The following is a 13,534-nucleotide window of genomic DNA, read 5'->3' on the forward strand; positions in this document are numbered from 1 at the left end:
CTCACCAAGAATGGGTATACAGCAACATTTTTACATGGTGAAAAGTTTAAAGCTGTTTAAGACAATATATGTGCTTTAGCAATACATTTATAATATGTATTCTATGTGTAGGGGGATACACAGTTCTTATTGGATACAGTAGCAGAAGTAGAGGCCCTGAATGAATTCTTTGCAGAAAGCAAACATGCCTTCCCTGATTTTGCCAAGCAATACTGGGCTCAGCTGACAATCAACCAGCTATTGGCTGAGAGGTAAGAAGGATTCCATGCCTCATGTTATCTCATTGTTCGTATACCAAAAGACATGTTGGTAGGTTAATTGGATCCTGTATAAAAAAAAAAAAAAAATTGGCCCTACTGTGTATGTATGTGAGTCAGGGACCTTAGATTGTAAGCTCCTTGAGGGCAGGGACTGATGTGAATGTACAATGTATATGTAAAGCGCTGCGTAAATTGACACCGCTATATAAGTACCTGAAATAAATAAAATAAATAAATAAATAAATACCAGAAATCTCAAAGACACTGGCAGCTTTCAGCAAATGTGTGAGAAAAAAAAAAATTATATTGTTGATAACTGTACAAAAGAAAATTGTATAAGTGGCAAAGCGACAAAAATGTACCATCAAAGTGTCTCAACAATAATTCATTATTGTGCATCATAATATTACAAGGCTGGAGATGGGGTTTACCAAGAATAATTTCATGCATTTTGATCACAGGCTAATAATCTGTAGGTTGATACAGCTGCTCAGTACCCCTAACAGAATTATTATTAATATAGGATTTAAATTGCATCAACAGTTTGTACAGCGTTTTACAGTATAGAATAGAGACCATACAGTTACTATACAATTCCATACAAAAGGGCTCTTGCTTGTTAGAATTTACAATCTAATAGGGAGAGACAGGTGGGACAAAAGATAATAACCGTGAGAGGGATAAGCAGATGGATATTAAAAGTTCAGTTTTTAGGTGGAGCTGGTATAGGCTTCCCTAAAGAGATAAAACGAGGAGTAGAGAGATAGACTTGGGTGTCATTAGCATTTGATAAGGTATTGGAAGCCATGAGAAGCCAAAGGAGATTATCAGATGACCAAGGGTGGAGGTTTAGATAGAGAAGAGAAGAGGTCCAAGGACAAACAAAGCCTTGGGGGACACTCACAGAAAATGAAAGTGGAGAAGAGAAGACAGAGTTATAGGCAACAATGAAGGAACGCTGTGATAGGTAAGAGGAGAACCAGGAGAGAGTCTTGGAGACCATAGTAGTGGGGCTTTTTGAGAAGGAGCCAGTGGCGGTCAACAGTATCAAAGGCAGCACAGAGATCTGGTAGTATGAGTATGACAGAGGACCATTGGTTTTAGCAGTTAGTATATCGTTTGTGAGTTTTAGTTTTGTAGAGTGTTGCAAGCCAAAGCCAGACTGTAAGGAGTAAAGAAGGTTTTTGTCAGTGAGGTAGCAGTTTAAGGAGTTGTAGACTAGGCATTCTAGAACTTTAGATGTAAATAGGAGCAAGGAGATGGGTCTTAAATTGTTCAGGCTGGTGAGGTCCACTGAGAACTTTTTAAGTATGAGGTGACCAGTGCATGCTCTAGAGGGGAGATAAAAGTGCCAGTAGAGAGGAAGAGATTAAAGATATGAGTGAAAGAATTTGTCTGTGGGTTGCAGTCATTTATCAGTCTCACAGTCCATTGTCACGCTTCCTTCTGTCGACTTCTCCGCAACCCTATTTTCTCTGCTCTGAAGTACCTGCCATCATCCTCTGTGACTTTAAATTTCAATCAGTGTTAACACCTCAACTACTTTTTATCTACTCAACTTAACCTCCTCTTTTAACCTTACGCAATGAACACAAACCACCACTCATTCCAATGGCAACACTCTCGACCTTGTATTCCCCCACTTCTGCAATCCCTGCAACCTCCCTAACACCCCCTTTCCTCCCTTTGATCACAACCTTATCCATTTCACACTCTCCCTGTCTCCTACCTCCCATGCCACTAACCAGCAAACCATTACCCACAGGAACCTTCACCACCTGTCTGCTACAACCCTGGCAAACAGACAACACCAGAAGTCTCAAGAGACACAGCCATGCTCTTGAGCGAGCATGGCATAAAATGAAATCCTTGCAAGGCTTCACCCTCTACAAATCTGCCCTTCTCAAATACAACTCCTCCCTCCACAATGCTACACAAACCTACTACACACCCCTCATCAAAACCCTCTCATCCAAACCTCGTTATCTCTTTTCTACGCTTAATTCCTTACCTTGACCCCCCACTACCTCCACCCACCAATTTGCTTACTGCCCAGGAGATTGCCTAACATTTCAAAAACAAATCTACACAATTGGTGATGAGATATCCAGAGTCCAGCTTCCTCCCCCAACCAACACACCAGGTCTAACTCCCCACTCAATACTTTCCTCCTTCAGCCCTGTTACCACTAAGGAAGTTGCCAAACTCCTTTCCACGGCCCACCTTACCACCTGCCCCCTGGACTCTGTCCCCTCACAATTACTGGGACCACCTCCCTGCTCTATCCTAAACTCTCAAACCCACATCTTCAACCTTTCCCTCTCTGCTCAAACATGCATTGGTTTCCCCCATACTTAAAAAAACCCTCACCGGACCCCACATGTTTGAGTAGCTTAAGACCCATCTCCCTGCTTCTGTTTGCCTCCAAACTTCCTAAACTCCTTGTCCACAACCATGAGTTGCTACCTCACTAACAACAACTTTCTTGATCCCTTACAGTCTGGCTTCCACGACCAACATTCCACTGGATCTGCCCGACTAACACTCACCAACTACCTACTAACTGCTAAAACCAACAGCCAGTACACCATACTCATACTCTTGGACCTTTCTGCTGCCTTCCACACAGTTGACCACCCTCTCCTTCTTAACAAACTCCACTCCCTTGGCTTCCGTGATTCTTCTCTTTCATGGTTCTCCTCCTACCTATCTCAGCGCACTTTCAGTGTCACATACAACACCATCTCCTCCACTCCTCATCCTCTTTCTGTTGGAGTACCCCAAGGCTCCGTCCTTGGGCCCCTCCTATTCTCTCTCTATACCTCTTCCCTGGGCCAATTGATAACCTCCCATGGCTTCCAATACCACCTCTATGCTGATGACACCCAGATCTATCTCTCCACTCCTCAACTTACCCCCTCAATCTCCTCACGTATCACAAACTTAGTGAGCAAAATATCACTATGGATGTCACACCACTTCCTTAAACTCAATCTTTCTAAAACTGAGCTTGTAATATTTCCTCTTACCCAATCCCATCCCCGTGACTTTACCATCAAGATCAATAGCACAATCATTGGTCCCTCCACGTATGCCAGGACGCTGCGTGTAATCCTAGACTCTGACTTCTATTTCAGCCCTCTCATCCAATCACTGACTACATCTTGCAGCCCTTAACCAACACAATATTTCCAGAATTTGCCCCTTCCTGACTAATGACACCACAAAACAACCTATTCACTTCTTGATTATTTCCTGCCTCGACTGCTGCAACCCTCTCTTCACTTGCCTACCCTTACACAGGCTATCCCCCCTTCAATCTATTATTAATTCTGTTGCTAGTCTAATACACCTTACTAACCGATCCGTGACTGCTGCTCCTCTCTGCCTATCTCTTTACTGGCTTTCACTACCTTCAAAATAACTTCAAATTGCTAACCACAACATACAAGGCCATCTACAACATAGCCCCCAGCTACATCACTAACCTCATCTGAAGATATCGCCCAAATCGTCCACTCTGCTCCTCCCAGGACCTCCTGCTCTCTACCTCCCTTGTTCTCCCCTCCCATATTCGCCTCCAGGACTTCTCCAGAGCCTCTCCTATTCTCTGGAACTCCCTGCCCTTGTATGTCCAGATGTCGGGTCAGTCCCTACTCTGTCCACCTTTAGGTGATCCCTAAAAACTCACTTATTTAGGGAAGCCTACCCCACCTCCTCCTAAGAACTTCACCCGGGCCACCTCCATCAGATATTACCTTTTGTACCACCTCCCCCTCCCTTTAGATTGTAAGCTCAATGAGCAGGGCCCTCCTGCCCCTTTTGTATTGAACTGTATTGTAATTCTGTCCCTACTCTACATTGTAAAGCGATATGCACGTTCTTGGCGCTATATAAATCCTGTGTAATAATAATAAATAATAAGATAGAGGAAATGTAGTAACTGTGAAGGAACAGGGTCCAGGGGACCGGTGGTTAGGTGGGTGTCTGCGAAGAGACTGGGAAAATCTTGTCAAAAGAGGAAAGTATTGCACGTGTTTTAAACAGGGTATGTTAGGTGGGGAAGAAATCTTTTCAGTGGAGATGTACCCACAAATTGCATCAATCTTGTTTTTTAAAAGATTGGCAATCTCCTAGTAAATATATTCCCTAGATGACATTATATGCAATAATGGAAATGGCCATGCCTTGCTATACCAGCAGAACCAATATACTCTATATTACCAGAGGTATTGGGACACATACCTTTACATGCACATGAACTTTAATAGCATCCCAGTCTTAGTCCGTAGGGTTCAATATTGAGTTGGCCTACCCTTTGCAGCTATAACAGCTTCAACTCTTCTGGGAAGGCTGTCCACAAAGTTTAGGAGTGTGTCTATGGGAATGTTTGACCATTCTTTTTAGAAGTGCATTTGTGAGATCAGGCACTGATGTTGGAGAGAAGGCCTGGCTTGAAGTCTGTGCTCTAATACATCCCAAAGGTGTTCTATCGGGTTGAGGCCAGGTCTGTGCAGGCGAGTCAAGTTCCTCCATCCCAAACTCACTCATCTGTGTCTTAATGGACCTTGGTTTGTGCACTGGTCCAAAACATTTGGTGGGTATTATGGCGTGGGGTTATTTTTCAGGGGTTGGAACAGAAAGTAAATGCAATGAAAAAAATGTGGAAAAAATATTTTGCTATCATCTATAAGTGGCCTATTGACATAATATTAAGGTAAGATATTTGGTTAACAGAAATTTCTACATAGTTTATAACTATAACTTGATTTCTACTACAGGAGCTTGGCAGTTACAGCAGAATCCAAGAGGGCACTTACCCACAAAATAATGCAACTGTCAATCACACATCATTTAGTGACCCCTTTCACGTCACTGCTGATCGAAAGTGAGGATGGAAAAGAGAGAATGCTGGCAGATCCCCCAAATGTTATCAAAGGAGCATGCTGTGCAAGTGAGAATTGTTTTTACCTCCAGCAAATATACTAGATGATATATCAATATTTTTTAGGCTCGAGTGCATGTGTTATTTGTGTGTTCCTACACAGCGTGTTTTTGGCAGTCCATTCATTTTAATGGATTGCCAAATGTGCTGGAATGCACCAAAAAAACACATGGTCCTGCAATGGCATGCATTTTGGGGGCCATGAATGCCCTCATGTTTGCCAGATATGTGGGGGTGCCTGCAGACAGCAGTGCGGTCCTACACTGAAATTGGTGTGAACAATCTCTAAAGTCCATATATTGTGTAAAAATTAACTCATAGTTGTCCAATATGTCAAATTATATAGAAAATGAAATAATTTGTGAAAAGCAATACGCCAAAATAAACCATTGTTTAATGTTCTACTAGATTTTAATATACCATACCACTTCACCTTGGCTGTAATTAAAACAATATCAAGGCCTGGGCAGGTGTGGTATTGCTCGCTTCAAGTCGGTTTTGTATTCCTATATAAGTCTATAGGAATGCAAAACCTGCTAGATAAAAGTCAAATGAAGGCCAACTGCAAGTAAATGCACTTGTTAATGATTTCTGAATAATCTGTGAAATGTCTCAAACAGATGTCAAACTAATGCCATTGACACAAGCCCAAATACAGTTGACACAGACCTTTAGAATGGATGATGTGTGGACTGGAGACATAAGAGTCAGTTACCCATTCCCTATGCAGCTTAGGTAAAATACTGCAGTTTTAACGGGGGTGGTCTTTAGAGCATAGGGTACATATAGAGTACACACAGGACAATGAGACAAGGGTTATTTCACTAGCTCTTTGCAAAGTATTGATAGAAAGCTGGAAGGTGTTCAAACCAAGACTGCTGCCTTTAGCATAATGTAAATAAAGGATGTCCTATTCTTTATTAAAATCAAATGAATGTTTATGGTGAAGATTTCTTCAACATACTGTAAATAGTTAACACTTGATCTTTTAACTTGATAGCAACACTAGCTACAAAGCCTCCTCCTACTGTTCACACACTACCATCGAAGCCAACCCTACCTCCACCTGTAACATCTGGAACTATAGAGGCAAAAGGGGAAACTGAGACAATGACTCCATGCAAGAATGGAAAAACTCCAACTCCAACTTGTGGTAAATATACATATAGTCATGCTTTGGCTATAACCCAAAGTGATTTAGGGAATGGGATATAGCATATCTACACATCTTGGATGGGCTATAACATGCTCTGATCTTTTACCAGTTTACAGCAGTCTGAACAATAAACTGTTTTTTGATTAGTTGTGATTTGAAAAAAAGTTTATGGATCTCTGCAGGCTATGTGAAGGATTATAGTATAATGTTTGTGTTTTAACGTAAAAGTAAAAAAAAAAAAAAAAAAAGTAGGTATTCGTCAGCCTTGAGAGGATAAACATTTTATATAATTTTAAAGTCTGGCTAGAACAGAACCCACCCCACCCCGTCCCATGGTCTAAGCTAACTTTTCAGCTCATCTCAATTAACCGATGAATTGGATTTTTTATTAGCTCAATTTTACATTCTGATGCCTATTACTTCCCACCTTAATTAAATATACTAAAACGTTGTGATAAATACTATGATAAGATAAATATTATATGATAGGAATAAATATATGTTACATATATTGTATATAAAACATTTGATAATGACTTCTGCACTATGTAGAGTAACAATACATAACATCACCGGTATGTGAACACTAACAATTGTTTTGCAGTTGATACAGATCCACATTTTATTATAAACTTACCAATAAGCCAAACAGATGTCTGCTTCAACATTGATGCACAGGCTGGAAATATGCTGAACCTCCTGACTGATACTGAATTAGGTAAGTGCAATCAAAGTGTTTGCATATAATATATGTCTTGCTTTTTATTTGCTAATGAGGAGTGTCATAATTCAGTCTACTTTTCTTTTCTGGTGCTCTGGGTTTCATCAAAGTGACTGCAATGCCCAAAGATCATTCTTTTTTCCTATGGTGAAGTAGGTGGCAGCCTACCCCATATTTCAAATGGGTTATTCCTATTTTTGCCTAACTGCTTAGTAATCCATTCTGTAAACATGTAATCTCACAAAGTGATCTGTACCCATCAAGGTGGTTATTCCATAGCTGCAAGCCAGAAGTAGCAGCCTTTCTCAAACTGGGTTCTGTGGAATCTTAAAGTTCCTTCTCAGGTTGTTTGGGGTTCCTGGAGCAGTGAATAGAGGTGAATTGATCTCCCACCTAAATTGACCACCAAAGCAAGTTGTCACTTTGGCAATGACCAGAGGCGTAACTAGAACCTTCAGGGCCCCGATGCAAGAAACCATGAAGGGCCCCCTGGACCACTGGAGCCCTTTACTCTAGTTGCGGGGCCCTTTATTACGGTGAGGGAAGGGAGAATTCTGAAGGGGGGGAAGCACAGAAGAGGGGGGGACCAGGGGAGCACACAGGGGCCAAGAGACAGCAGAACACAAGTATACTGGATAGGAGGAGTGGTGGGGGCAGCGTACAGAGGAACCAATCTCCTCCATTTTCCTCCTGCAGCTACAGAAGGAAAAAGGAGGACAGTGATTTCTCTACATGCTGCCCCCACCACCCCTCCTATTCAGGTGAACAGGGGAGCCACATGGGCCCCCTTGAGCATGGGGCCCGGTTGCGAATGCAACCCCTGCAACCCCTGTAGTTACGCCCCTGGCAATGACCACTAATATCAGGGGACAGTGAAAGTGTCACTGTCTACATTTATGTTCTGTTATCATTATTCTTATCGTGTCAAGATTATTACAACATATTACTACATAACAGAATAACATTGTTGTGTTTAGCAGGGAATTCCATGGGTGTCTAATATGATAGATATTCCACATTATTTTTTTTTTATTTAAAACTATTTACAGCTTATTGATCAATAATGTCTCATGAGCTGTAGATATAATCATTTTAGCAGGACTTCCCATGAAACCTGAACATTACTTCAAGAGTGCTCAATGTCAAGAGTCTGTAATAGTGAGCCCTTGAAGTTCACCAACTCAAGGATCCCCAGGGCGCAGAGTCTAAGTCCCAGCCTGCTTCTTCACCAGGGCCATTAATGGTGCAGATTGCCTTGCAGCTAGCTGGAACCAGGTTCTGGCCGCCAGGTATGCCCAGCTGGGAATGCAGACACCCCTTAGCAAGTGCAGAGTACAACAGGAGACTGAAGGGAAAACCAGTAAACAAACCAAGGTCAGCACGGGTGGCAGAAAAGTAAAGTTGCTCAGGCAAGGAGCACTGCACTGATCACGTGTATATATAGGGAAGCAAACAGGAAGGTGACCCAGGAAGTAATAGAAGGGAAAGGATATAAACCCACAGTGGAGCAGGCATTGCCCATAGGTGAACAGAGAAGCCAAACACTACATATGAAATGGAATCACAGATCTAGCAGAATCCTGCAGCAAGGAGGTAAGAATTTCACATCTGCAGGCTAGATCGTGACACTTAAGGACCAAAAAGGGTGAGAAGGGCTAGTTTATTGTGAACCTTACCTGCTTATAAATCTGCTACTAAGCTACCTTTTGCTGTTAAACAAATAAATGGCACATAAAAGAGAAGCTTTTTAGGCCATACTTCTCTTATGGGTCACAGGAGCGGACTTACTTTTGCTCTCCTGTGACCCAGAATCAGCCGTCAGTGGGCTAAAGTCTCACAGAGCAACTTCAGGCTCTGGAAGGATCCGGGCACAAAAGTCGCGATACATCCAGATGCATTATTGGCAACTGGCTCAGCTTCTCAGAGTGGTTTTAAGAGCCTGTGCCAGGTCCTCCAGCCCCCTCCCCAGCCTGGCAGGGTAGAGAGCGGTTACTGACAGTTACTTCTGTCTGTTCAGAGCAAACCAAGAACTGACCAATCAGTAGTCATGTTTTTGCTCAGTTCTCAGGCAAAGAGCTGGCAGGGGACAGCTGCAGCATCACAGTGACCCTAAATCCACAGAGTTAAGTATGAATGTTTTTTTTTTTAATTCACACACTTCTCCTTTAATTGTTCTCTATTCAACAACTGATTGACAGCTGGCAGGGCTTAATTGTAATGTGGGGAGAAAGGGCTGAACCTCAAATGCAGAGTCCTTTCCAACATCAAAAAACAGACTGGATGACAAGTACAGGTATTTGCAGGGACAAGAAGACATAACGAGCTTTTCAGTAAATCAACTTTGACAACATTGGCAAGTTCAGTTTTTCTTTCCTGAAAGCTAAAGCCAAGTACACACGATAAGAAATTCGGAAGGGAAATTTCGTCCGACGACCGATCTGCCGATTTTCGTATTGTTAGTATGGTGCTTTCGACAGCCGACTCCAACTTTTCGGCTGACAAAATCCTGATGTGCAGGCATTCAAATTTTTGTCCTCCGTCAATACACGTCCGATTTTCATCTCATTAGTACAGATTTTGACGGGGGAAAATCTTATGAGCAAGACTAGGCGTGCTCAGAAATGAAAGAACACATACAAAGCAATCCAACACATGACATCACTTCTGAAGTAGAATTCTGTCGGACGACAAAATTCGTGTGCAGTCTAGAGCACATTCCAACCAACAGACACGCACTCTGGACAAAAGACGGACGACCGGTTGGCGGAAATTTGTAGCGTGTGTACGAGGCTTTAGTGTCTATATTTAAACAGTAAACCAGCAAACAAATTGCTGATTAGTGTTACTAAGATTTTACAGGAGAATCATTGATCCTTTCATTAAATAATTTAACTTATAGGATGACACATGCTCTTTCCTAAAACATACATTTGGTTTTAATCCAAACATAAAGACAACTTACATGCTGCAGAGAAAAGTCTCTAACCAGGTTTTCTATACAGACCCACACTTTCACATGAATCCCTCATTTTTACACAATCTTTAAATGGGCTGCTTAATTCTGAGGGCGATGGAACACACAACACTAAATCCTGAGTATCTGTGGGCCACTATATTTTAGGATTTTGACCAACCAAGTCTTCATGTCTTTTTTATTAATCATTTTAACAAAGATATAACCAAAAGTGGAAATTTTAATGCAAAGACGATGCTGCACAAAATGAGAAGACATTATTAGTATTCCCAAAAACAATTTTTGCCCTAATACTCCATATCTCATCACAATTCACTATACAGCTTGAGGTATATAGATATGCGTATTTTGCTGTTTGAAATCATATAAAGGAGATTTGTCTGGCACTATTATAAAATAGAGTAGGGACGCTGGTTTATCCTGATGTTGGTCTACAAGAAATTAGAGAACACATTTTTGTGCCTGTGCTTGCGGTCGCCCATTGGGCTGTGTACCATCGCCTTCGTATGGTGGCCAGTAGACAGATGCTGGTGAGGCTGGTGGTCGCACCCGGAGCCCCCCCATGCCTGGGTGTTCCTTTATCTTTTCATTTTGCGTGACATGGCGCAGAGAGACATTCTTGGTTATAATTACTTAGGCTGTCTTTTACATTATACATATGCCATATCTACTGGAATGATATACACTGAATGCTCCATGGACCAGTTAGGTTCATGTCTTGATATATGCCACGGATGGCACTCATTTGTACTTTTTTTTTTCTTAATTCTTTTTATTGGAAATTTTTCAAAAAACATAACAAAGCCAATAGGGGCATACCCCGGCCCAAAACAAAAACACAACTCTCTACTCACTACAAGAAAACACATGTAAAACAGGGACAGCCCCAGCCTAAAAACAGGGCTGACACCGTCCTAACTCATTTTTACTTTAATGCTATGTCTCGTTGATATCCCTGTATGTTTTGCATACCTTTAAATAAAGAATTTACAAAAAAATTAGAGATCATAGTCTTTCAAAACCCGTATTTCAGTTTCACCAAAACTCCTTAGCCATCGAAAACCACCAATGGATTGTACTAAAAGAAAATAAAAAAGCTTGCTGGCCTATCTAGTTGTAATGATGTGACACGTTTGAGGTCTTGTGGGAGTATAGAGACTGAATGTATTTAAAGGGATCTTGCTAGAGAATGAATGAACCCCTTGGTACTCACCCAGGCATAACCCAGGGTACTCACCCAGGCATAATTTTATAATTAGAATAGAAAAAAGGTTTTATTTTTACTTTAATAGGGCAAAATTAAATCCACAGAACACTGATATTAAAGGGTTATAGCTGGGCACCAGTAGATTAAACTACTCACTTGATTTTTGTACCTCTTGGGGATTCCAGTACAGTGATTTTCATATAGCAATTGGTTCTTCCCCTATGCTGCTAAACTAATAAAGACAGTTTACTGATGCATTTTTTTGTATTGTAAAAAAAAGCTTTTTGAGAAAAATGGAAACAAGTAAATCAGTGATAAGATGCCAACTAATACATGAGTAATGTTTTTTTTCTGCAGGTATTGCGATTAATGGGAAAATAGTTACCGCTAAAAAAGCTAAGGATGGCAAGCTGAACACCTACTTTGGTACATTTGGCATGTATTTTAAACAGCTAGATATGAAGATTGAAGTAAGCACTGACAAAATAACACTGAAAGATGCATCTTATACCAGAGTGATGCGTTGGTCTGAGTCCAGCACCCTGGCTTACAAGAGGTGAGTGTTACTTGGAAATATTGCATTTATTGACTGATAACGCTGGTGAGATATTAGAAGTTTCCTTATTTCTGTTTAAATGTAGTAGTTTACAAAGAATTATCTGTATATGACTGGTGAGTATTTTTTTGTGAATTAAATCATTTAAAATGATGCTTAAAGGTAAACTGTGAATATAGAAACATGGAAAAGAACATTGCTCTGTGCAATAGCATTTGCAGGCACTATGGGGGAGATTTACTAAAACTGGTGCACACATAATCTGGTGCAACTGTGCATAGGAACCCATCAGCTTGTAGGTTTTATTGTCAAGGCTTAAAGTGATATTAAAGGCAATATTTTTTTTTTAAAAACTAACAAACATGATATACTTACCGATCTGTGCAGTAGTTTTGCAAAGAGCAGCCCCAATCCTCCTCTTCTTGGGTTCCCGCTGGTGCTAATGGCCTCTCCCTCCTCTCGAGTGCCCCCAGAGCAAGCAGCTTGCTCTGGGGCACCCAAGCAGGCTCACTCCCGAGCCACTGCTCTGCATGTCCATTCATGGCTCAGCTCCTGCTACTGTCTCACCGAGTGAGGAGGGAGAGTCTCCAGAGAGCCGAGGCTCTCATGCACATTTTTGGATCACGATGGTGCTCTGGTAAGTATTAGGGGGCTGAGGGGCTCCTGCACAGAGGTTTTTTTACCTTCAAGCTGAAGTTAGAAGATGACTGGTTGCCATCAGCTGGCATCTATTTCTATTTTCCCTTCTGGGTCCCTATGAGCCACACAATGGCCTTGGGTTTAACCTATGGGCTAGGAAGGGGGAACAAGGGGGAACATTTTCCTGTCTGGCCTAGTAGCGTCTATGGTCATCCGATTCAGCTGTTTTTTCAGAAAACTGCCCTCTATTAGCATTCTCCAAAGTCTATGGACACCTTAGAACATAGGTGTCAAACACAAGGCCCGCAAGCCGAATGCAGCCCCCAGGCCATTTCATGTGGCCCTCGCACCTCTCCTGCCGCTACGGCACCACCCTTGTCTCTGCCCCCATTTTGTCTCAGCCCCCATTTTGTCTCAGTACTTGGCAGCAGAGAGGACAGATATCCTTTGCCAGATTCTGTGCTGCTGCAGAACGGCTTGTCTTTGCCTACAGGGCCGGCCTTAGGTGTTCAGGCGCCCTGTGCAAGCTAATCCTGTGGCACCAACACCCCCCCCCCCTGCACATCTATTTGCACCTTTTTTGCACTTTGACTTTTCTTTTTTTTACTATCACTAATAACTTAGCCCCCCTTACATTAGAGACCCCCCTTACAACAGAGACCCCCCCACAGAGCCCCCCTTACATCAGAGACCCTCACAGAGGTCCCCCTTACATCAGAGACCCCCCTCCCCACAGAGCGCCCTTATATCAGAGACCCTCACAGAGGCCCCCCTTACATCAGAGACCCCAGAGACCTTCACAGAGGCCTCCCTTACATCAGAGACCCCCCCACAGAGCGCCCTTACATCAAAGACCCTCACAGAGGCCCCCCTTACATCAGAGACCCTCACAGAGGCCTCCCTTACATCAGAGACCCTCACAGAGGACCCCTTACACCAGAGACCCTCACAGAGGCCCCCTTACATCAAAGACCCTCACAGAGACCCCCCTTACATCAGAGACCCTTACCTCCCGCTGTGTGGCCTGATCATCTGCGAGCTGTGATGGCCGCACGGCGCCCCTGTTGCCCATGGCA

The 13,534-nt window shown here is 42.4% G+C and overlaps 1 protein-coding gene across 1 annotated transcript in view; it reads left to right on the forward strand.

Moving 5' to 3' along the window:
* The window catches only part of ITIH2 (inter-alpha-trypsin inhibitor heavy chain 2), a 64,894-nt gene that overhangs the window by 36,702 nt on the left and 14,658 nt on the right, over window positions 1-13,534 (forward strand). Inside the window, exons 14-18 of the mRNA XM_082255135.1 lie at window positions 112-251; window positions 5,042-5,214; window positions 6,206-6,358; window positions 6,966-7,079; window positions 11,621-11,819. Of these exons, the coding sequence (XP_082111261.1) occupies window positions 112-251; window positions 5,042-5,214; window positions 6,206-6,358; window positions 6,966-7,079; window positions 11,621-11,819 (779 nt within the window). The remainder of the gene's footprint in view (window positions 1-111; window positions 252-5,041; window positions 5,215-6,205; window positions 6,359-6,965; window positions 7,080-11,620; window positions 11,820-13,534) is intronic.

The sequence above is a fragment of the Pelophylax lessonae genome (assembly GCF_965119305.1).
Source record: "Pelophylax lessonae genome assembly, chromosome: 4".
Classification (NCBI taxonomy): domain Eukaryota; kingdom Metazoa; phylum Chordata; class Amphibia; order Anura; family Ranidae; genus Pelophylax; species Pelophylax lessonae.